General features: G+C 43.9%; 1 protein-coding gene across 1 annotated transcript in view; it reads right to left on the bottom strand.

Moving 5' to 3' along the window:
• Nucleotides 1-24,323, bottom strand: part of igsf9a (immunoglobulin superfamily, member 9a) — a 36,547-nt gene that overhangs the window by 10,017 nt on the left and 2,207 nt on the right. The window contains exons 2-14 of the mRNA XM_011604494.2: nucleotides 21,088-21,176; nucleotides 20,788-20,991; nucleotides 15,786-15,932; nucleotides 13,336-13,484; nucleotides 11,857-11,968; nucleotides 10,841-10,982; nucleotides 8,444-8,589; nucleotides 7,976-8,118; nucleotides 5,638-5,778; nucleotides 5,131-5,250; nucleotides 3,438-3,588; nucleotides 3,019-3,130; nucleotides 1,321-1,511 (exon numbers count right to left, since the gene is read on the bottom strand). Of these exons, the coding sequence (XP_011602796.2) occupies nucleotides 1,321-1,511; nucleotides 3,019-3,130; nucleotides 3,438-3,588; nucleotides 5,131-5,250; nucleotides 5,638-5,778; nucleotides 7,976-8,118; nucleotides 8,444-8,589; nucleotides 10,841-10,982; nucleotides 11,857-11,968; nucleotides 13,336-13,484; nucleotides 15,786-15,932; nucleotides 20,788-20,991; nucleotides 21,088-21,139 (1,810 nt within the window). The 5' untranslated portion in view covers nucleotides 21,140-21,176. The remainder of the gene's footprint in view (nucleotides 1-1,320; nucleotides 1,512-3,018; nucleotides 3,131-3,437; nucleotides 3,589-5,130; nucleotides 5,251-5,637; nucleotides 5,779-7,975; nucleotides 8,119-8,443; nucleotides 8,590-10,840; nucleotides 10,983-11,856; nucleotides 11,969-13,335; nucleotides 13,485-15,785; nucleotides 15,933-20,787; nucleotides 20,992-21,087; nucleotides 21,177-24,323) is intronic.

Below are 24,323 nucleotides of genomic sequence, written 5' to 3'. Positions count from 1 at the left end.
TCTTTTGAGAGTGATTGGTTGGAGTAGCTCTGGGGTTCCAAATCTGCAACATGCAAGTTTGATTAGCAACTTGATGATGTTTACTCCAACAGTGGAGTCCAACAATAAAGTCTCAGCTTGAACGTTAAATTTTAAAAATGTCATTATGAGACGTTTCTTTTGGAGTTATCTGAAGAGAGGATCTAGTTAGAACCAAAAAGCCCTGCTGCCCTGATTCTTCCGACAAGCCTTGGAAAAAGATTCCAGCAGCAGGTTTCATCTTCAAAGGCGCTTTGTGAGCTGGACGTCTTGAAGATGTCTACTTGCTGCTGGGAAGGATAAACTATTTACAGCAGGGTGGGGGGGAAAAACCATTAACCTTGTAAGATTTTCCACACAATGTGACAGACTTGTAATCACAGTGAAGAACAAATCCTTTCCTGCAGGCAAGCTTTGCAGAAGGCTAAACAAAAATAAGTGTAATGTCCGTCCAGCTAAAGAGAACAAAAATAAGCAGTGTGGAAATTGGATAGAAATGTTCTTTTGACAACGCAAGAAAGACCCATTCACAGTAGTGAAGGTAAAGGGCCTCATATAAACATAGCGTCTAAATAAATGACATTCAATGAATTCAACATAGCGGTTAGCATTCACTATATCATTTGTAACAAGAATTAATTAACTTAAAGTTGTTTTAAACCATTCAAATACAAAGCACACAAATCCAATCTTAGTTCATCTCCATCGGTTGATGGCTCAGCTGATGGCATAGTATATGCAACAGTTTGCCAATTTCACAGCAGGTTCAATACTTGGGCACCGTAAATGAGGAACGAGATTAAGTCTAAATTTGGTAATTAGCATTTCTTTTATCAATGATGTGCCTGGTCGGGAGGACTCCTACACTTTCCACACATGCAGATCATACAGGAGAACTGGGCTATTATTCAAAGTGCCTTTGAATAATAAATGGTCCTCAGCGAAGATTATTTTCTGCCTAATTGGGCAATTTCTATTTTTTTGAGCGCCGGCATTGGTCTCGATGAGGAGAGACAGCACTTGGTGTCAGAAACTCTAACCAGAAAAGTGACATTCATAGAAGCAAATTAGCCACCAGCATGTTGTTTTTAAGCCTTTTTATACTCTCCCAGTTATAATGAACCCCTTCTTCTGCGGAGCCAACCCTCGGTTTTTATCCACCGAGCAAAAGTTGCACTCATTTTTCACACCACAGGCATTTTATCTGTCTCAGCCTTCTAACATTTACATCCAAGTTGTGAAGGTTCTGTTCAGACAACTAAAAGAGTTAAGAGAAGCAATCTCTGAAGCGCGAGGACTGACCCAAGGTCCGAGCGGTGACGATCACGCTAAAAGGTCCCGTGCCCATCTTATTCTGCGACAGGATGCTGAACTGGTAGCCTGTGTTGGAGGACAGATTTGCCACGTGCATCTTGGTGCCAGCCTTGGGGGGCACAGACACAGAGAACCAGCCCTGCTTCCCATCATTATCGCTCGCTGAAATCTTCTTCACCCTGGAGAGAGAGAGGCAGAGAGAAGACGTGAGAACAAAAGCCGGGGCGGGAAACACCGAGTCTGGTTTTATGGAACATGACAGAAAAGTAGGTTTCATTAATCATTCATGCTCTCCATCAGTTGCAGAATTTGAGGCAGAGACGCCGCTGATGTATGACTGCAATCGCGCTGAGAGCTCGCGCCGCCAATTAGAGCGATTTCCATGTTTCAAGTGGAGCTGGGGATCTCTGCCTGCTTAATAAAGAACAAATTACATGACCCAAGGCTAAACCGGCACCTCTTTGCTTGCTGATATGCGAACCTTAAAAACTATTAATGGAAGTGTGATGATCGGGGCTTTTTTTAAAGCTTTGCTCTGACAGGTTTGGCTCTCGTGTGAGAAAAACCAAACAAGCATTGCACACATCAACACATCAACATTCATTTAATTAGAGCTCAGTTTTTAGGGCAGTATGATTTTTTCGTGCTGAAGATGATGATGGTTGTTGAGCGTGACGCAGGAGTAGAAAACATTTAAGCCTGATGATTCAGATTTGAGAACATTTGTTCCATTAAGCTCGTTTATTCTCTTTTAAATGCTTCCAGCAGGTGAATCTCAGTGGAGATAAATAATAAAAAAAACAGATAAATGAGAAGAAAAGACAGATTCTTATGGCATCTGATCAATATTTGTGCTTCTCAGATCAGTCCTGTGCTTTCACACAAAGTTTTGGTAGTATTATTTATGGTTTTTATTATTAGATTTTAATTTAACTGCTGTTTCCATTGGGTTTAACTGGTACAGAGATGCAGATGTTTTGTCACACCGTAACCTTTTTACTGTTGTGTTTACATCATTTTACATCTTTATTTGTGTTTGATTATGGATTTGGCACAAAGGTCTGTTTATAAAGTATCTCTAGGGCAAAGGAGAATAGATTGTAGGAGTTAAAGGATTCACAATTTATCCTGTTAAAGTTCAGACTTGTGTAGATAAAAAGCTAAATTGATCTGTTGTCGTAGCTCAGAGTAGGGATTATTCCTCATAATTCCCCTCCTTAATCCAAGATCCTATCCAACCAGCCAGTCAAGGAAAGGGCTCATTTAAAAGGACGACTGGCTGATGTAGTTAGACCTCCATTTTAATGTTATATATACCCATTTGCATGCTGCTCGTTGCGGCAGCAGAGATCAATTACCCTCTCAGGGATTAAGATAGCTCATCATGCCGCCGTCTCCTCCTGCACTTTCAGGTTACACAGCCATTAAGATAAACAATACGTGCACTTTGTACATCGCCTTCACTCTCTGAACTGGTCGTACTGGCCCACATTTTTCCTGCAACCTTCTGTCATGTTGCAAACGTGGCCTCTGCATTATGAAAGCAATAGCATGTTCCCCTGCAGTTGCCAAGAAGTGATAACAGATAAATGAATTCCTCTCCTCCAGATCAATACAATAATACAGGCTCTGTCAATGGCTGCCATGGTTACAGCCGAAGGAGAAAGTGGGAGGCTTTACACCCACCAAACTGAAAATGTTTGCGCTGATCCTCCATCAAAGCCTGCCTCCCAGGATATGTTGGCCTGCTTTACCCCCGGAGAGACGGACAGAGAGGTGGCGGCGTGGGGACTGGTTCCTGCAACACAGAGGAGTCGATGGAAATCATCCAGCACTTCAACCGTGCTTCCAAAGTATAGAGACCGTCTCTTGATGTGCTACATTTAACTGTCGGAGGCGGATCGGAGGCAGAGGCTTCAAATGATGGGTGCAATGGAGACTCACAGCAAAAAGAAAAAAAAAATGGAAAGAAAATTTGATTTGTTTCTGAAATATGTGTTGAACTAAAAGGGCATTTAGAAGAACGGATGCTCGAAAATAAAATCTAAAATGAAAACTCTGGATTTAAACTGGCGCCCTGTTGCGAGCATTTATCCGACACTGACCCAGCACAAAGACGCTGGTGCTGGTTCTGACTGCGGCCACTTGGTTGGTAACGGTGCACTCCCAGGCGCCCTGGTGGTCCTTGGTCAGAGGCTGCAGGAGCAGGGAGCCGTTGGCCAGGATGGAGTACGAAGTGCGCAGCGCCAGGTCCACCTGGAGAGAACAAAATAAAGAATTCCTCAGAATTAGGCTCTTAAAAGTTCAGCACGGCTGGAACGGGCGGCACACTGAAGTAACCTGTTGGACAAAGCCTTTTAAATGGAGGCCTCTGTACTCACAAGCCCTCAGCTCAAGTGGACCTAAAATAAGAAATCTCAAATGTTCCAGATGCAGGAAAAACAGTGGGGGTTCAGTGATTTGCAGCCAAAGTTCCAAGAACTCTGAAACACTTTACTGGCTGGACTTTGAGTCATCGCTCATATTTGATTAATGAAACCCACGACTCAAAAATTCCAACACCTAGATGTGTCTGACATTTATAAGGACATTTCATGTCTTCACCCACATTTTTTTGATCAACGTGTCTTCATTTTTACAGTTGTGCTTCTTTAGGAATTTGTTTTACAGGAGCTAACCTCTTTGGTTGCCACTTTGAAACATGAAACACACTTTAGAAATGTAAATTAATGGAATTATTTATGAAACCTAAAGTTTTTTGGTGTATACTTTTCCACTGCACCAACTTTTCCACATATTTTAATGTAATTTTAGTCAACAATGACACAGATGTCAGTAAATTAATGCACTTTATCCGTGTCTTTTTAATGCATATAACCACTTAAAGAAATGACAACATCTATTTTCACAATTTACATTAAAAGATGCACATGTTCTATAACAACAGATAATAACTAAAGAATTTCCGTTCCGTTTTCTCCCGCTTATTCGGATCCGGGTCGCGGGGGCAGCAGCTTCAGGAGGGATGCCCAGACAGCCCCCAGCCGCTCCCAAGCCAGGCGAGAGGTATAATCTCTCCACCTAGTCCTGGGCCGGCCACGGGGCTGCCTCCCGGTGGGACATGTCCGGAACACCTCTAAAGGGAGGCGTCCGGAAGGCATCCTAGCCAGATGCCCGAGCCACCCCAGCTGACTCCTCTCGATGTGGAGAAGCAGCGGTTATACTCCGAGCCCCTCCCGGATGTCCAAGCTTCTCACCCTATCTCTAAGGCTGAGCCCGGCCACCCTGCGGAGGAAACTCATTTCAGCCGCTTGTATCCGCGATCTCGTTCTTTCGGTCATCACCCAACGTTGATGACCATAGGTGAGGACCGGGACGTAGATCGATCAGTAAATTGAGAGCTTTGCCTTCCGGCTCAGCTCCTTCTTCACCACGCCGGATCGGTTAAGCGCCCGCATCACTGCTGACGCCGCTCCGATGCGCCTGTCTCATGTTCCATCCTACCCTCACTCATGAACAAGATCCCGAGATACTTAAACTAAAGAAGCAACGGCGTATAACTACATTTGACACCTAATATAATGGTGGTGAGTGTCTTCCACAGCAGGTATTGGCTGTTAAATGATTTTCACATTTTATTTTATTTGATTCATCCATTTTATTTGCAGATGAATAGATTTCTTAGCCGAGAGCCACGTGAGCCACATGCGACACAAAGGTTGTGCTTGAGCTGAGCCGAGTGCTGATGATTAGAGCGGGAATGTTAACATGCTGGAGTGACGGCTTTGAGGGATTTACCTTGCTCCAGGTAACTTTGATGGTCGGATCCTCGTGTTTTCCCTGACAGGGGATGAGCAGGCTTCGACCGGTCTCCTCTCTGTACTGCGTCTCCGGTGTGATGCTAAATGATGGGGGGTCCTGTTTCATGAGCAATAAAGCTGCATCAGGGAGATTGCAGCGATTCCAACAATGGATTTTAAGACTGGATTACCGCAGCTTTGGACAAGATTATCTTAATAACAAAAGGATTAGCCCCACAATTAACTCCCTAATAGTGGAGCCGTTGCAGTGAGTCTGAGATGACTTGCATTAACGCCAGGAGGCTTCCGCGTCGAAGCGAAAAGGTCAGAAAAATGTCATGTCTGTTAAGTTTCTAATAGGCCGCGACAGATGTGGTTGTGTCTAATTAAAACACATGCACAGCGGGTGCAGACACATACGGCGCCGCATTTTCAATGTCCCGAGCAAGACTTTTAAAAATGATGTTCAGATCTGGCCCTGCGACAGTTGGGAGCGTGCACCAACCTTCAGGATTACATCCGTTGGTCCAGATGCACCCGCGGTCCCGTAGCTGTTGTAGGGAGTACAGGCGTACACGCCGGACGCGTCGTCATTGACCGTGGCCATTAAAAGAGATCCGGCCGAGGTCAAGGTCCATCCTGGATACTATGGGAGAAAATAGGATAAGACATGCGACGTGTCCTCAGGAATACAGAAATGATTTCCGCTGACTCAAACACAAAACCACAAAGTATTTAATATCATCAGAAATCCTGCAAGAATAATCTAAACCATCAAAGGCACATCGTGAGCAATGGCCTATTCTCACTTAAAACATCCTCTTTTCTAACCGCTTACATGGATTCAGATGGAGCTTCAGTCCCACGATCTCTTGGAGCAACATTTGAATTTTATCTTTTTCTTTCCCTGTTATTAAGGGACAGCGGAGCGCTGGTGTTATACTTAGATGGCACAAAAGGTTTGCATTTACATTGGTGTAGTGAAGTTGAAACAGCCACTATCGTCAGCTGAACGAGGCTGTGAGACACCGTTCCAGCCGATAGCGAGGCTCGTCACATCCACCGCGGTTCTGCAATAATTGGTGAATTAACAGCCTGAAACTATCTGGCACGGCGGGAATCCATCACAGTTCCTGTGGCGCTCTCGTTCACTGGCATATCCATCGCTCACGCCAAAGTGGGATCAGCAGGCGGAGGGGGAAAGCGGGTGGATGCTTTGCACGCAATAAAAAAAAATTCTAAATAAAAACTTGCCGCTGCTGGTTCAAATGATAGATTCCTTCAAACTAATGATTCCACTTGGAAATTAGATTATGTGGCCCTTCAGTGATCCAACCAGAAAATGAGAACATTGTACTTATATCACATGAATATACGTATAAACTGCCAACATAAAGTAGGTGCCCAGCAATAATGAGAGGATTCTACTGCTTTGTAAACAGGTGCGGAGGTTTGTCAGGAGAGCATTTGCATGACAGGCTGCTGAAAGCTGTCACTTCAGTGATGTCAGTGGCGTCTTGTGTTTATTTACCAAAAAAAAAAACAATGTATTCAACTGTCAAGAGAAATGGAAGCAGTTCGGGGAATATTCAGGAATATAGAGAGCCAGTCTGACTGAACAAAGTAGGTTGAGATTTGAGTTTCTGCATGCAGGAACGTTCACAGCCCCCCCCCCAAAAAAAATCTGGTCAAAATTCCAGTAAGTAATATCAGCATTGTAGTTTGGTTTTGTACAAAAAGAAGAAAAAGAACCGTGCCTGATGCATCAGACCTCATGGTGCCCGTTAGGACCTTGGCTTGTTTACATTCATCATTAGCTAGGTCCAGGTGAGGTAATCTTTAAAGCGTCATGGAGACTCCTTTAATCTTGCTCCAGCATTCAGCGGCCATGGGTCCCTAAGCAGCTGCCGATCACTCAGAAAATGAAAATGACTGAAGCCCACATGGTGGGGGAATAAGATCAGATATCAGAGTGTTTTCAGGTAGCTGTTCCCTCAGTTGGAATCTAACTAAGAAATGGAAGTTAACAGGAACTGTAGGGGTCAGAAAAAGGTCTGGAAGACCAAGAAACCCATCAGGGAGGACTTCTGTTCGAATTTCGACTCAGGATCGCTGTTGACTGCAAAAGACCTTCAGGGAGGTTGGGAGTCGCGGCGCTGTTCAACTGTTCAGCACCACCGGCACTGACACAGTCCTTGTGGAAGAGTCATCAGAATAACACCTCCACAGCCTCCTCGCCACAGAATTCAGCATCAAAAGAACAACTTAACACTGATGCATTCTGGGTACAACGGACTGATGAGGTCAGCATAGAAGTCTGGCTGAAAAGAGCAGAAAAGGTTTGTAGAGGAAAGGGTGCAGAATTTCATGAAAAGAACACCTGTCCTGCATGATGCAGCCAGTGATAGACAGAAGGTTTCCCTGGATTAGATTCCCTGGATTAGGAGTAAGAAAAAGATGGGAAATAATAAATTCAAAAGAATTCTAGAAGTGAATATAACAGCATCAAAAGCTGAAGTTGAAAAGGATGGCCTCTGTGAGTGGATGTTGATCCTAAACACACTTCAAAAGTCAGGATGAACTACCGTAACAGGCACAACCACAAGGTTTTGGCCATCGGCCCCACAGTCTCCCGCTCCAAACCCAAACTTTTGCTGGGGGCCCTTTTATTTCTCTTTTACCTTGAAAATGTAAAGGTTCAAAGTAAAAAAGAAAAAAAAGATCTTGTTTAAAATGCAGATGTTTCATCTATTGCTTTAGACTGTTTGCAGATCACGTTGTTCATTTTGACCAGGGGTGTCCAGGCCGCTGCCCCTGTATGTACAAAGTACTGTTTTGATTACCGTGGACAGGTCCAGTGGTTCACCGTCTTTTGTCCAATCAACACGGATTAATGGAGGCTGAGAGGCTGCCGGGCATGTGATGACACCCTCCATACCTGTGGGAAGGTATGTTTGTGCGGGCATTTGGAGAGCTTGGGCTGGATCTGAACACAGATGAGTAAAAGGCTGTTTACTAGTCGCTCAGCACACACCTTCATCAACACAACAGTTAACCCCCCCATACCCTAAACAGAATATAACAATCATTAAAAATGATATGTATGGAACAAAAACAAAGCAAACAAAAATAAATTCATGCTAGTGTGTTAGCCAGCTCAACCATCGGGATTTCACACTTCACCAATGTCGTAATTTCTTTGAAATAGGATAAATAAAAGTGCCCTTTAGAAATGTTTTAGTTCCAAGAAATCTGGTGTGTTTATGAATGATGAGGAAAAAAGAAAAGGGGATAAAAAGACAGAAACTGACGCATCACGGTGAGGTTGGCGGAGGCTGTAGGTGGGATCAGCAGGCCATTGGTGGGCATGCAGGTGTAGTTCCCAGAATCCTCTGGGATGAGACTGGAGATGAGAAGAGTTCCATCTACCATGATCTTGACTCGTGACTTCAGCGACCTTATTTTTTTTTAAAAAAGGAAGGAAATACAAACACAAACACACACCAAGTCAGTCGATTTCTAAAGACAGCACTTGCCTCCTGTCACGCCCACTTGATTTGGCACATCTTGTATTTAAAATGAACAAAAGATATTGTACAAAACATAATGGACAATTACAACCTTCTTTTCAAGCACAACATTTTTTTTTCTCCCATTGTGAAATGGCATTTTAAAAATGAGAAATTACACCTGTAAAAGATCTCAATGTAGTGACAATCAGGTAGATTTCCAGACTGTTCCGGCACTTATATAACTGTCCAGCAGCAGGAGGTGACGCTAATTCTGGCCAGCTGAGAACTCAAGATGAAATTATAATTACACATTTTTGCAACATAGCATAACTCAAAGTCTGGCTGCCAAGATTTTTTTGATACTTGTTGGAATTGGCAATTCGGGCTGGCCTGAAATGTGTCAAATGTAGGCATCGCTGCAAAGAAATGAAATATAAATGTATAACAAACAAAAACTAAAACTAAATTATTATATAGAGTTGTTGTTTTTTTTAATAATAGACTGAAAGTCATAGATAGCCTTGATCCAGTGTGGCCGATCACCACCGCTGCACAAATAAGACACCAACACTTAAAGAGGGGAAAAAAGACACTTTTTTTAAAATAAGAAATGCGTAGTACTCGCCAAATGTGTAATTATGACCCACATTTCTGATGCCACCATAAACTGTTGTGACACACTGCAACAGCTGTGATCAGTCTGCCACTGAATTTCTGCTTCATCTCCGACTAATTGATGAACCAGCCCAAGAGTAATCAAGAGAATATGCCCGCAAATACCAACATTTGTCCAAGTGGTCACTGAAGCGTTGCAAAGGCTGGTCGTGCATGTCGAGCCCAAAGATAAACAGAGTATGGCCCAGACGTACCAGAGCGTCGTCTTTGTTACGCATACTGCACGCGCAGGCTGACACATAGAACGTACCATAATAAATCCAGCACAAGTCCTTTTAAAAGGGCTTATTTACACAGTACGTGGAAAAATAAGAACGGCATCATGTGAAGGGCCATTGTGTGATGATGTAATGATGATATATCAACAATTTTATTCTATTATGACTTAGTCAATAACTAAATGAAAAGATTTTTGAATCTGTGTCCCTCCCACTGAGTTGGCCACACGTTCACAGCATATTTTTAAAATCTTTCCTAACGGATCCTCTCAGTTTTGACGTGGGCTGCCATTTTAACAAAAACTGTTAATACAGGTGACTCACCCCTTTTATTGCCATGACAGCGGCTCTCTTTTAATGCTTCACCTGTGCCGACATGCGCTGATAAATGACGTACTAATAGCCTGCGATAGTTAAAAAGGCAAATCGGTCTATTTCAGTAACTGCCTTATCTTTTTGCATTATTTTGCTGGTTTTGTCCCACGTTTGCTGTTTAATTTAATAGACCGACCCACTTAAAAGGTCTGAAACAGGTACATATGTTAAATGGCTGTCAATATATATGTGTTTGGGAAGGGTATGGGTAACATAAAATGCAATGATGGACTATGATGGAAAGTATTTCTTTGCGCTTTTACGCTCTTTATTTTATCCTAAAAATAAATGCTTATGATTGAACGTCTCCATTATTGCCCCCGTCTTCTTGAGTTTGATTTTAAAGCACAAAACATTCAAGGAAAAAATGAAGCCTTACATCCACATTTGATGACGTGCATGTGGGGAACTAAACCAGAAGGGGAAAATTTAAATCAATCAAGCGGTCAGGGTAAAAATAGACCACTTAGACAACAATGTGCTGGGGTCCAGGGTTCCAGGATGTGTGTTGCTTGCTTTCTCCTGCAGGGGGCGTGGAAGAGCCGGTAATTGGTTTCAGCTGGCACTGCAGACAGACGCACCTGTGGCAATCTCCATAGCCACGTATTTAATGAGCGCCTGTCTGCCAGCATTGGAGAGTTATCGTGTTTATTCGCGTGTGCTTGTACTTGTAGTAACGCTTCTCCCTGCCTGTTCAAGGTCCCCACGCCGCCCTGCTGGAGGGAAGAACGCGTTGCTCCACGTTGGAGCTCTCTGTGCGCCAGGAAGGCTGGACGAGTGCTTCTCCTGCAGTCCAGTAGGACTTCTGAACAGACCTTGTAATAAAGACGTTGTTGTACGACACGCCTCCCCCTGCGTTTTGCCTGCTTTCGAAACCAGGTGAAAACCCTAACACAGCCCCAACACAATGACTAATGAATGCACTTACTCTGCGTGATATACGTTTTCTCCATTTTTCCTCCACACATATGTCATGTTAGGGGGGTCAGCATATGCCTGGCACTGCAGAAGGGCATCCTGGGATACGTTGACGGACATGCTTCTCGGAGGGACGACAATGACGGGAGGGCCTGGGGAAAGCAGATTAGAAAGCATCGTATGTGCACAGTCCAAGTTCACAGAACATCAAAATCCTCAATTGTTTGCTTTAAAGTGTTGATGAGTCAGTGGTTCTTATGTAACGCCCCTGCAAATGTGTGAAAAAATGGAGCCTAATGTGTCATATCTGACACATACCTGATCATATATGACCTGTACAGCGGTCATTACTGTTCGGCTCTATAATGATAAAAGCCCGATGGATACAGTCTATAAATAAGTGACAGTTTAGTGGGTTTTTAGACACACTTTATCCAGATAAGCTTTTCATCCACCAGAATTCATCTATGAGGCAAAACCGCAAGCAAGCTCTGCCAAGGCTCTGGTCATGTGACCGGGCTCTCCTCGTGGTAATTAAACAGAAGGTGGCTGCTGCAGTTGTGTGATCCCACAGTGGAAGCGGGGTGAGACATCGCAACAGAACAAAAACATTCCCCAGCTCTGCCAAGCTGCAGACGTGTCCCGGCTCTCCAGAGAACATCAGCAGAAGGAAGAGAAGAGAAATAGGCAGAATTAAATTCCGCGCTGTATTATGCAAAACTGTGTAGGTGTAATCCACCGATATTGGATATGTGCATGCTTTACATGCGCTTGTCCTGAATTTGGGGAGCAAACATTTGGTAATGTTTTGGAAGACTTCAAACATTATTGTTTGGAGAAAAGAGATGTCCAAGAAGCAGCCTTTAAAATTCCCGTGGCCGCTCCTGGTATTGGCAGCCAATTCGTTTTCAGTTATGGCTCTGACAAATGATGTAAGAGGGGTGAAACGGACGTGTAAAGTGACGCTTACAACCAGTGACACCACAGAGCCGGACAGAGCCGGCAGGCGGATCGACAACTACTGACCTTTGATCTTCACTTTGGTCACGCGAGTCACGTTTCCCTCCGAGTTGGAGGCGTGGCAGGTGTACTGACCCGCTGTCTGCGCGCTCACCGCATGCAGAGACAAGACTCCATCCTGGTAAATACAGTGTGACAAACGCATCAGTTCAGCAGTAACGGAAACTGGACGAGATTCGAGCCCGAGCGTGGCGCGGAGCGCTTTATTTGCTCCATAATTCCTTTTATTGGAGTTTGATGTAGACCAAGTCTGTACACGAGAAACACTTAAATTTGACCTCCGTGTTTAACCAGCATCAGATGAGAGGTGGCCAGCTAATGTGTAGCCCTGAGGGAGCAGAGCCAGCCGATGAAGTGCCCTGCTCAAGGCCTTTGACTTGTAATGAACATTAACATGTGTTTGGATGCAGGGGAATTGGCAGATCCCAAGGATATCCACACAAGCATGGAAATAATCAAACTCCTATAGGCCTAAAGAAAGGCCTATCAAAATATCTTAACCACTGAACCACCATGCATCATTAATGGCCTAAGGATTACTAATATCATAGGTCAAAATTTCCATTTCAATGCCTCAAAATCGCCGATTAGCTCCTGAAGGTTCTTGGAAGTTGCTCTGCGTGTCTTACTGAATAATTCCAATGTCAAAAATTGTCGCTGTGGCACGTAAGAGACAAGTTTAAAGCTTAATTCTGTCCATGCATGGAAAATGAGGCAAACTTTGGAAGCAAGGAAAGGAGCCACAGCAGTGAAAACAGAGTAACCAGAGCAACTGTCCCCATTTTGAATGGATTCAAAGGCAAACTTTGTCATGTAGGTTTTTAAATTAAAATTAATTCCTTTATCAATGTGAAAGTCTGATCAAACAGGAGCCGTTTCTGTCAGAGGTTTTGTTCCAGTCCCTAAACCAGAGTGGTTGATGTTAAGCTTCTCTAGTTAAAAAGAATCTGAAGAGAGGAACAGAGACATTTACATCATCTGCTGCTGAAAGAGGATGTGATAACGCTTTAATCATTCATCATGCAAAAATGAGTCTTACTCTGATGCTCCCTTTAAAAATCACAACAGCCTTTTTTTCTGCAACATTTTCTAAAAGAAGTCATCATTCAGTTGCAAATCAGACTGCAGTTTGAAAAAGGAAAGTCACATTCCTTTCGTTAAACAGTTATTTAAAGTCTTATATTATCATGAAAGATGAGAAATATCGCTTACAGTTATGATGTGACAACTGTGTTGCAGAATTTCTTGACTAGGATATAGATTAAACACATTATTATAATTGTTGAGGTTTGTCAGGTAGGTTCTGCCTAAGAGTAAATAAGTATAAACGTACAATCTGAATGCAAACTCCTACTCTGCTCTGTTTCTATATCAGCTCACAGTGTGATACAAAAGCATCCTTGGATGGGATGTTTAGATCGAGGATGACAGGCAGCCGCAGAATGATACACACCCCTACGCTGACACAAATGAGTAAAAACACACCTGATTATTTGTTCCTTGAATCACTCTGCCATCTTTTAGCCAGGTGATGGTTGGGGACGGGTTGCCATGAGCAACACACACAAGAGAAAGATGACTTCCAACAAGGGCTTCCTGGGCGGGGGGCGGGGCCTGTGTGAAGGTGGGCGGGGCTGTGGGAAAAAAGATGAAAAAAAGAAATATAAAAAAGCAGGTTTTCTCCGCACACCTGGGCTGTGATTGCTTCAAAACATACAACAGAAAATGCTCCAAGAATTTAGTCCCAATCAGATACTGACAAAATTAATAAGGAGAGTTCAATTGACGGAACCCTCAACAAAGAACAAATTAGAGCGATAGAAGCTTAATGTCAAATCTTTACTCTGGTTTCAACACTAGAAAGAAGCGTGGGGGGTTCGGGTAAGTGCAGTAGAATCCCTGCAGACAGGGCAATCGTTATTCTGGACAATAACAGCCAAACAAAGACACTATGTCATAAGAGTTCTATGATTAAAAAGCCAGAGTCGGTGTAAGCTTCAGCTTTGCGAACCAGCATTTAATGAGATGAGCCATTGCACCTTGCTGCCATGCATAACCTGAATACAGGTCTCATCACACCCTTTAAAGATGAATTACACAGAGCCCTTTCATTTTGAGTGTTGGAAAGTGTTGGGGGGAAAAAAGTTAATATCTGCATGCGAAAAAGGGTTTTGAATCTGATTTTGTGGCCTGTGATCTCAAATGATAAGATATGAAAAAAGCATCTGCAGTGAGGTTACACCGAGGGCCTCAAACACACAACCACAATCTAACAGATTTCACATCCATCTGCTAACAGCCACAGTGAGACTGTCTCACCACGCTTTGATCAGCGGCATGCGGTGATGCTTTGTTGTGCAGGTTTGAGCTCAGAGAAGGTTCTCCCTCCGTATGCACAAACTTCAAAAGGACATAAAAATAATTACGCATATTTTAAATAGAGATGTATTATTTAAGCATATCAATAAGTGTAATGCCAACACCTGTCGAAGCCGATGCCTTGCCAATAGGGTTTTAACAAAATAAGTTAACAAAACAACTTTTAATGAGTTGTTTTGACTTCTTTGCTCAAAAAATTAAAATAAAATCCCACATATAGTAAACTGTGTTTTAAAGAAAAAGGAGCAAAGATATCATTTTTGTAATTGAAGCGGTTGGAGGTTTAAACTTCGGTTTTTCTATTTGAATGATTTTGGAGAGGGACGGAAACAGCCGGTCAGAGTGACAAAATGTAGTGTACAGTGAGATCTGCAAGATGTCCTCAGGGGAAAATTAAATTCAAATGGAAAATTAAACAAATATGTGCTGCCACAACACTCATCTTCTTCACCCAGGGAATAATAAATCACTAAGAACACAATGTGGAGACCTTAAAAGGTCATTTTTGCCGCATAACTGCTCCTGAGATTATAAAAGTCCCCCATGCAGTAATATTATTATTATGCAGCTCAAAGGAAGAATGAGCCTGTACAACACTGCAGTCCAGTTTTAAATTTCAGACTCAGTGCGTCTACGGCAATCAATCAGTTTTTATTAATATAGCATCCATTACAATCAAAATTGTCTCTAGGCGCTTTCCAGAATCCCAGGGCCTGACCCCCAACAAGCAACAGTGGCAGGAAAAACTCCCCTTTAACAGGAAGAAACCTTGAGCAGGACCAGGCTCATGTAGGGGGACCCTCCTGCTGATTGGGGGGGGGGGGGGGGGGGGTAGAGAGAGAGGAGAGGAGAGGAGAGGAGAGGAGAGGTAGGGGAGGGGAGGGGAGAGGAGAGGAGAGGAGAGGAGAGGAGAGGAGAGGAGAGGAGAGGAGAGGAGAGGAGAGGAGAGAGCAGGAGAGGAGAGAATACGCAGAGATCATCCAAATACATTAATTACAACAAGCTGTCAGCATAACTGTTGAGTGGGTCAGCAGGGTCAGAGGTCAGCAGATCAGCGGGTCATCGAACAGCTATAAAGTCGGTGATACCCGTGGGACCACATTTGTACTGTGTGTCTAAGGGAAGGGCCTGATATTTGATGTTGGCCTTTGCTCACACTCGAGCCTTAAATGGATAATGACCATCATAGGCTTGTTTGGTGTCGTTAGCCTGGCATCAATACTTGGAAATGTCAGCGCTCCTCTGGTGATGTTAAAACCAAAGTGGAGGATAACAGTGCACTGTTGATTATATTAAAAAGGGTTGTGTGATTTCACACACACACCTGTAGATTACATGTGCCAATCATGATGGTTGTAAAGGTGTCTTTCAGCTTCGTGTCACTCACCAAGCTCCCTCTTATGTGGAAGTAATGCTGGGAATGAAAGTTGGCTTCTCCACTGACGTGCCAAAGATATTTTACATACGGATCACTGATTTTTGACCACAAACACTCGCTCAGCAATACGCTGTATTAGTGCAACAAATACACGCACAGACTATTCCATAAAGCTCACCAGTTACAGAGAGCTGAGTCCAGGTTCCATTTTGCAGCTCATCTGTGGGCTCATCCAGTAAGAGGATTCGACATTCATACAAGCCTTGGTCATCCAGCTGCAGAGCCTCCAGCCTCAGCGCAGTGGTTTGTACCAAATAGACCCGCCCTGTGGAAAGAGATGGCATGATTTTGAACATTTTCCTTTTTATTTATTCAACAGACAGCAGTTTAAAAGGTGGGAGGGCAGAGGCTGGGGGCCATGGGGGCACGCCGGACGCTGCTTTCACTTGTCGGTGTTCATGCGCATCCGGTGCTCTACTGCTAGAATGTCAGGCAACCTTTGCCGCTACATGAAAAACAACACTGTCCTCAAACGTAGCCTAAAACAGCCAAGTGATGCTGAAAATATAAATGTCTAACACGCACGTGCAACTGCAAGCGCAAACTCCCTGTTGCCAGGTGACGGATCCCTGGAGCCAATGATTGTCTTCAACCCTTTTATCTTTTGCAGTCGGCAGAGCACATGTGCCAGGATCTATATAAATCACACCTAATGACCCACACGATTGTCCAGTGGCCTCACTGAAAGTAAAAAAGCAACTCTGAGTATAAGGGAAGCACAATACAAGGACAAACGTCTGACTTTCTCAACCTCCGAAATAAAAAAAACGGCAGCTAGGCGGCAGCATGGAAACAGGCATGCGTGTTGCGGTGGTAATTATTAATGGAGGCTGTGATTTCTGCTGGCTGCGTCAGGGAGGGGCAGTTCTGACAGCCAAACACGAACCAGGAAGTTGGAGTTAGGTATGTCAGCAGAGATAACGCGCCTTATTTACTTTTCCAAGCTGCCAAAGGGGACTAAATCCACAAGGGAAAAGGAGGGGAGGGAGCTTAAAAAGTGGAGCAAAACACACATCAGCATACACTGTGGGGATTAGTGGGTTTGGAAATCCTGCCCTTTGACCCCTGGCAGTAATTTATTTATTTCTACATCTTTTTCATGTTTGCCGAATCGAGCGATATGGCCCAGTACAGTGCTGTGCAGGACGAACTGTGCTCTAAATGCTAAATGCTAAATATATCAAGTATGTTTTTATTGCTAAAAAATGGTCCACAACTGATGTGTTTCATGAATGCTGGCTAACAATGTAAATATGTTTGTTCTATAATTGACTATATGCACTTGGGGCCAATATTAACAATAATGATTATTACAATTAAAAAGCAGTCATTTATTTTTTTTTTTTAGTGGAACAACTTATAACGTAAAAATAGAATTATTTTAAAGAGGAACCGACATGATATGGATAAATTCTGCCCTCGTGGACGAACACGATTGACCTAAACTGAGCCATGAACTTTTGGAAAATGAGTAAAAGCTCCATGTTGTTGGACTGCTCTAATACTTTTGTGCCGAGAGGAGAAAATCAGAGTAGATGGGTTCCTAAAGCTTCTGGAAAGGGTGGCACCACATGATTGGAAGCTGCTGCATGAGCAGATTAAAACATAAGCCTCTCAAATGACAGCTTCAGAAATCATTTATTGGTGAAAAGGTATGATATAATGTCTATAAATATGCAACCGACGGAGAATTTGAGTTGAATAAAGTGTCCCATTTTTAAAGAGGAGCAAATATTTGCTGGATAAATTAAGATTCTTGCTTCTTCCCCCACAGGTTTGGGAACCAGCTCATCACCAAAGTCAACGCGTGATTAAAATAGACCAGATTTTCTAACAAACGTGCACAGGAAGTTCCTGATTTGCACAATTTGTTAACGCAGACTGATGAAGCTGCAAGAGAAGACCCAGCACGAGCATGCTATGCTACATCTGCTAAGCAGAACAATGAGCTGTTTGAATGATGCTGTTTCTCTCTCGGGTCCTGTTGGGCTGGTGTGACCCGGCCTGACAGAGATGACTGTGAACAGGCAGAAGCTCCGCCCACACCAACAGCACCATCCCTGATCCTCATGTTCCCATGAATGATCGATGAAACGGTTAAATTAACTAAAGTGCAGTTTCCTTCTGACATGACACAGATGTACTCAGGCCTACATCCATCCACTCACACACACACACCCACACAACTGTTCCAACTGCTCAAGTCCCTTCAAGGCTTTTTTTTTTCCTTCAAAACAATCTCAGGTGACAAAGAAACTCGAGACCACACCAGTGCGTTACAAAGTCTTCATTCTTCAAAAAATGCTCAAAGGATTTTTCATGTACCACCCACCCAAAAACACTCTCAAAAGGACACACAAGGAAACTAGAAAAACACAATTTTCACTGATGAACACATACTTCCTGAGAATTTTTAACCCAGCTCTTATTTGGATTCCTTCTATAATTTCAAAAGCAGTGGCCCAGAAATATTTTCCTTTCTCCCAAAGCCAAAATGATCAGGAATCCGTCTTGTTTGCTCGGATATGGCCCTTTTGTAAAATGTGGTTCACATCCATACTGCTTATATTTAAGGCGTCCGCAGACGCGAGCGTCCCCGAGCGCGTCACATCCACGGGCAGCAGGCCCGCATCACCAGCGAGAGACGTTGTTGGCAATCTACACGGAGCTGTTCAGGTTTCGCTTAAGAAAGACGCAGATAAGGTTTCCCTCCACGCCGAGCATTTGAAATTTAAATTGAGAGCTCTCTGGCTATCAGAAGATACTTGTTTCTGTAACGGACGTCAGTAATCCCAGTGCAAACTCTCGTGTTTGTCCATCCCCCAAAGGAGGCTTATTATCCGCGTTGGCTGTGTTTAATGTGTTATGGCAGCGCAGTCCGCTCTCTTGCTAAGAGATTTACATGAGAAATGTATTTATACAGCTGTACGGTGAGTATATGTGAGCTGAGAGATTCCCTGTCCCACTCACCAAACCCATGTTAATCCCCCATCGTTACTGCTTTATTCCAGCAAATATATTTATATTTTCCAGCTTTAACAACAATCTGGAGGAGAGTCATGCGTATCACGCTCTGTTGCTGTGCGTGCTTGAACAGAGAATGTTTAAATTTGATACCAGATGGGTTTTAAAAGAAAATAAGGGGCTGAAGAAGAGAGATATACGAGTTGATCGGCAAGCTGAGCTGCAACTCAATGGGGCCTCATGGGCAAATGGTGGTGGCAGTGGAGGAGCTGTGTGGCTGGAGGAGGTGAAATCCACACCAGTTGTTCGACTTCTGAAGCATCAGTTTTCCATCCTGCACCTGTTACTCCCACAGCACCCAGTGAGAAAGCTGGAGCTTAGCAACAGCAAGGACAAAGAGTCTCTTTTCAAGCCTTTTGTCTGCGTTACGGAGGGCGAAACTGCCAGAGAGGCACGTGATTACCCTCCCGGTTATAGGAGGAGCACAAGCAGTGGTGTTCATTTCATAAAGTATGAGCAATCTTTCCTAGGAGCAGCATATAGCTGCTTCCTCATCCAGAATCCAGGATTGGCCATCAGTGATCTGCAGATCTGGCAACAAAAGGATTTTATGAGCCTGCCCTTCTTCCGCTTACAAGATCTCACCAGCCAAGGTCCAACATGACTTTATAGCCATGTAAATGTGTCATATTTCCTGCTGGAGGAAGGGGAGGGAGTGGCATTGACCTGAAAGGCCAAAGAGCTGAACACAGGTTCTGATCCTTTGGCAAACATGCACATAAACGTGACGAGTATTGCTCTTTATTGTGTGCCACGCTGCCCCCGAGTCCACTCAGAGCTGAAATCATTGTGAAAGCTTCATATCCACATAGAAATGTCATCGACAATGAATTAGTTGCAGCTTAATAGATATAATACCGCAATGAATTTAAAGATTTCATCTGTGATTCTAGCATTTTTGCTTCAACATATAAGCATTCCAAACAGGTGTTTCAATCCATCTGTATTGGAATTATTTGGAACAGTTGCAGGCTTTCTCTTCGGGCAGCTCCACAGAAAATAAGAGTGCCTGAAAAGAAAGCAACTGAGCTTTTGTCCACAGTTCCCATTGTCTGAGCTCTTAAGGGCTAGAGTGAGCTTTACGCAGGTATTGCTGCTGCACCGAGGAACTTCCCCTCACAGAACCATTACTGCTGTCAACGCTGCGGGCACAAAGGCAACAATGGTCATTGCAATTTGAGAGTTAGAGCCATCTTAAAAGAAGCAGGTTAGAAAGGTCATTGTTAATATGCTGAATCTCCTAAGGCTCTGAGAAGAATCCACGGCATTCGTTGTTTTCTAGAATGAGGCCTGATTGCGCTCTGTTAATTAATCCACAGCTGCTCACCAAAACTCAACAATACTTGTGATGTTATGTGCATAAATCTTCAGCAAAGTGTAATTAAGATGTAATTAAGATGTAATCTGGCGCAGCTTTTGTCCTGTTCAGGCACCACCACAACAGGCTGAAGGACATTCCATATTGATGGAGCCGCCAATTCAACGCAGGAACTCAGGACCCAAACTATCTGTTGCTTGCTGAGGGGTCGAGGCTCAGGGCTTCTCATGGACAGTCTGAATAAATGGAAACTGAAGCATGAACAGGAGCCCGGTGAAGGTGGAGAGAAAGCCCTGCTGGTGAAAGCCCTGTTAGACTAACCTTCTGATGGAGTCGTGTCTGACATTTTACACCTTGCTTGAGATTTGATGAGGTTGGGGGTTCAGTATAAGGTTCTTCTGGTCTTCTTCTGTTGTTCAGCTTTCAAAATTAACCTTCAATACTGTCTATATTGTGTAATTGTGACTGATCAATCAATAGAATGGACAGAAAATGTATTCCGGTGTAGAATAAAGATATGAAGACCTTAAATCAGGTGTGCCCAAATCCAATCCAGATGAAGCGGGTTTCTGTCCTACCAGGTCGACATTGTTTCACCTGACATCCCACCTTTGTCAGAGGAAGCGTTTTCTGCCTGGTAGGACAGAAAACCCGGCTTGTCTGCGGCCTCATGGACTGGATTTGGACACCGCTGCCTTAAATGTTCATGTGTTAAAAGCCACGCTGATGTTTCAGTGGTGCATAAAAAACCAACTGATGCGTTCCCGTTTTCACTCACCTTCATAATCCGGGTGGACACGCGGTTTGTACGACCCGAATTTCATCAGCACGGGGCTGTCGAGCCCCCGTCGAACCCATTCGACCACGCGCAGGGGAGCCGAGGACACGTTCCCAGCAGGTTGGGATGAAGGAAAATTACACGGCAACTCCGCCGCACCTCCTACTTTTCCGCGCACCTCCGGCCTCAAAGCTCCACACAGCCCTGAATTTATCAGGAGAACAGAAAACCTGTACAATCTGACCCATTGTTCCACAAACAGTCACAACACATTTCAAGCAAAACTGTCAGGCTACTTACAGAACAGACAGAAAGCTGCCGCCGCGGTGAAGGTGCTTCCTCGTGACCCCATGTCTGTCACTCACACAACCTGGTCACATGGTCAGCCTCTGTTGGCACAAGGGGCAAAATTGTCACAATCACATTATTGCCTCGGCCGCACGCAGGGCGACAGCCTGTGACAACCAAACAGGCTGCTGCAGAGCGCTTGCTTCCGTCATAATTTAAAGCACAGTGTGTGTGTGCGTGTGTGTGCGTGCGAGTGTGTTTTTATACAGCTTTTCAGTAACTGGAATTCGTCCCATGTCATTACACAAATGGCCGACGCCGACTCGGCTGCCAGAAAACTCAGCGGACCTGTACCCTTTTCTGAAAGTGAACGTCATAAAAGTCACATAAATCTCCGGAGAGTCACATGCGGAGTGACAGATAAGTGTTTTATTTAAAACGCATCAATGAAGGTCTCTGGCCGGAGCGGCTGTACTTAGCCGTCAAGGACGGAGATAAGAAGAGCTGATTGGGAGGCCATAAAGAGAGAAAGGCAGCGCTGATGTCACCGGGACGACTCAGGTGCAACACGAAAACAGATCCGAATTACAGGACAGATCGGGACGTGCGCAGCTCCCGGTTTCAGCGCTGACTCACCTCTGGAGACGGCAGCTTCAGCGAGGAGAGGAAATCAAGATTTAACGAATGACCTTTACACTCAACGGTATCTGGGTCACAAACAACAGCAACAATTGACCTGCTTAAAAGGTATATATATAAAACTAGAAATCTGAAGGCTGCCAGACTACAAAAGCAAACGGGAGAGCGAGGGGAAAGCCGCCTTAATTGAAATGAGGTTAGGCCATAATTAGATGACATCATCATATAATTGAGTGCTTCTGCTACAACGTCTTGCCAAATTCTTATAATCGGCCATTGACATGTGAGAGCAGGATTATTTATTTTTCCTCCTCTTCAGCTCACTTGCATTGTAGTAAAGCACATATTTGATGCAATTTAAAAAAAAATATAAAATAAAACTACATTAGGGTCATGCTCATGGGTGAGACTGCAAGGTTCCCTGTGTGTGCAGATTTCCTGGCAACGCGCTCATCATAACAACAAGGTCGGCCTTATTAGATTTATGTGCTCATGCGAATGATGCGACTGCCATCTTCAGTGATCCCTATTATTCTTTAATGTAAACAGTGACCCCCCCATCCCAGTCCCAGTCCCAGTCCCAGCAGGCTATATCCATAACTCTTTTATGGGCTTTTTCATTTTGTGGCGGGGGCAAGGTCTGTGCCGGTAGAAAACAATTACACAGGCTGTCAACATGCCGCTGCTTCCCACAGCACAACATATACCGACTTTTTTTTTTCTTAATAAAATCACAGCCAAAGCCAGAAAACAGGATCTGCGATGCATCTGCAGCTCCTGTGCTGTGATTCACATGCGGACATTTGTTTCCCAGCCCCTTTTCCACCATGCGTTTCTATGCAAAACCATCCAGCAGAGACTTGATCCGCTGCTTATCATATCCCAGCTGTTTTGTTTTGGTTGAGGACACGCCCGGCCAGCCAAACTGAGATGTCATCGTCCCAATTCTCAGAACAGAACGGCCGAGGAAACCTCATTAAAATGGCGAAACAGCGGTGGCTTCGCCATGTTTGCCTCATAACGAGCAGATTCACTCCAGATTCTGCTGTTCACCTTGGAGAGATCAGGAGTTTGGATTACTCCGGATTGACACACGCCGCCACTGTTTGCGCAAATAACTCGGCTCCCTCACAGATACCGAGTAGATCAATAAAATGTTTACAAGTTTACTGCTCCAATGAGGTTAAATGGCAAAACACCAAAGTTAATAAACTGGGATACAAGCGATTAAAACCAGACCAAAGGTGACAAAGGTCTCGCTGTGGGCTGTTGGCCGTGATTAAAACGGCGACTCCAGCTCATCGAGCAGCCAGACAAACAGGCCTGCAGTGCTGAGACCAGTGTGCCATGGAAACAAGGACGCTTCCCTGCCACTTCCTGCTCTGCGCCTCGAGAAACTAGAAACATTACCACGGCGGCGAGTTGGAGTGATTCAGCCAAGTGCCCCATGTAGCACAGATATATCAGCAGACACAACTGGAGCTGTTCAACCACAGGCGTGCAAATCAAATTCTGACCTTTTTTTTGTAAATACAAAGACAGAATAATCAGCAATTCTGCCAAGAGCTGCGCAAGTGACAAGTGTAAACACGCCATTATCCTTTTTGTAGACAATTAAGCTCTTCTTGGTTTTGTAATCCACCGTAAACGGTCTCTAAATATAACATCATATACTTTCGATGCAAGAATCAGCGCTTGACTGTAGCTACTAAGGTTCATTTCTACAGTAAAAGAGCAACTTTTTGCTGTTTCTTCTTTTGGTGTTTTAATTAGGCCCTTACATACAAATGTTAATATATTTGATCCTTCTGTAGGGAAATTACCATGGCAACTACACAGAACCATTGGGAGCTATTGGTAAATTAATGCTATGACTATGGATGGAGGCAGAGCAGCACCAGCAGTGTTGAAGCTAAGCTAGTGTTCGGCGCCACGTCCTTACTGAATGCAACGGCCATCGTCTCTGAGCCAAGCCTTATGGAAATACGTGGCTTTTTCCTCACTCAGATTTGGGGTCATTTTTATTAAGTTGTTTTAAATGCTAAATAATTACTTGTAGGGTTCATGCTGCTAGGCTCCACGAAAGGTGATGACTCCACATCCCCAATTTCAGTATATATATATATATATATATAAAATAATATAATAACAATTTAGTTTTCACAAACCAATAAATACAGATTAATGTGAAAACCTTCAACTCCCTAAAGACGCAAAACCTTAGACAACGTTTCCTCTGAAGTTCCAACGATCTCGCCACCCATTTACAGCAAATGTGCGGCGAAATCCTTAATCAGAACAAAGCAATGACCTCGCAATCATGTCTGCACCCCGCAACAAAACGCTCAACTGGAAGGTGAAAAAGTGCACGGTTGGCTTTATTTTTAATTTAATGCTAAAGCTTGGAATAATGACCAACATTCCCCTTAATGGTGGTTTATAAAGCACAGGGACAGAGAAGGTAACGTCTTCCTGGTTTATACAGATGCTGGTTTTGTTCCCTGAGTCCTTACTCATTGAGCGTTCCCTATCAAAAAGTATTCACTTGAGACTTGTTATCTGCTGTCTGGACCAAGTGAGTCATATGAAATGTATAAAAAAACTCATTT

Source organism: Takifugu rubripes, chromosome 6, assembly GCF_901000725.2.
Source record: "Takifugu rubripes chromosome 6, fTakRub1.2, whole genome shotgun sequence".
Taxonomy (NCBI): domain Eukaryota; kingdom Metazoa; phylum Chordata; class Actinopteri; order Tetraodontiformes; family Tetraodontidae; genus Takifugu; species Takifugu rubripes.
This window is presented reverse-complemented; position numbering and strand designations above follow the sequence as displayed.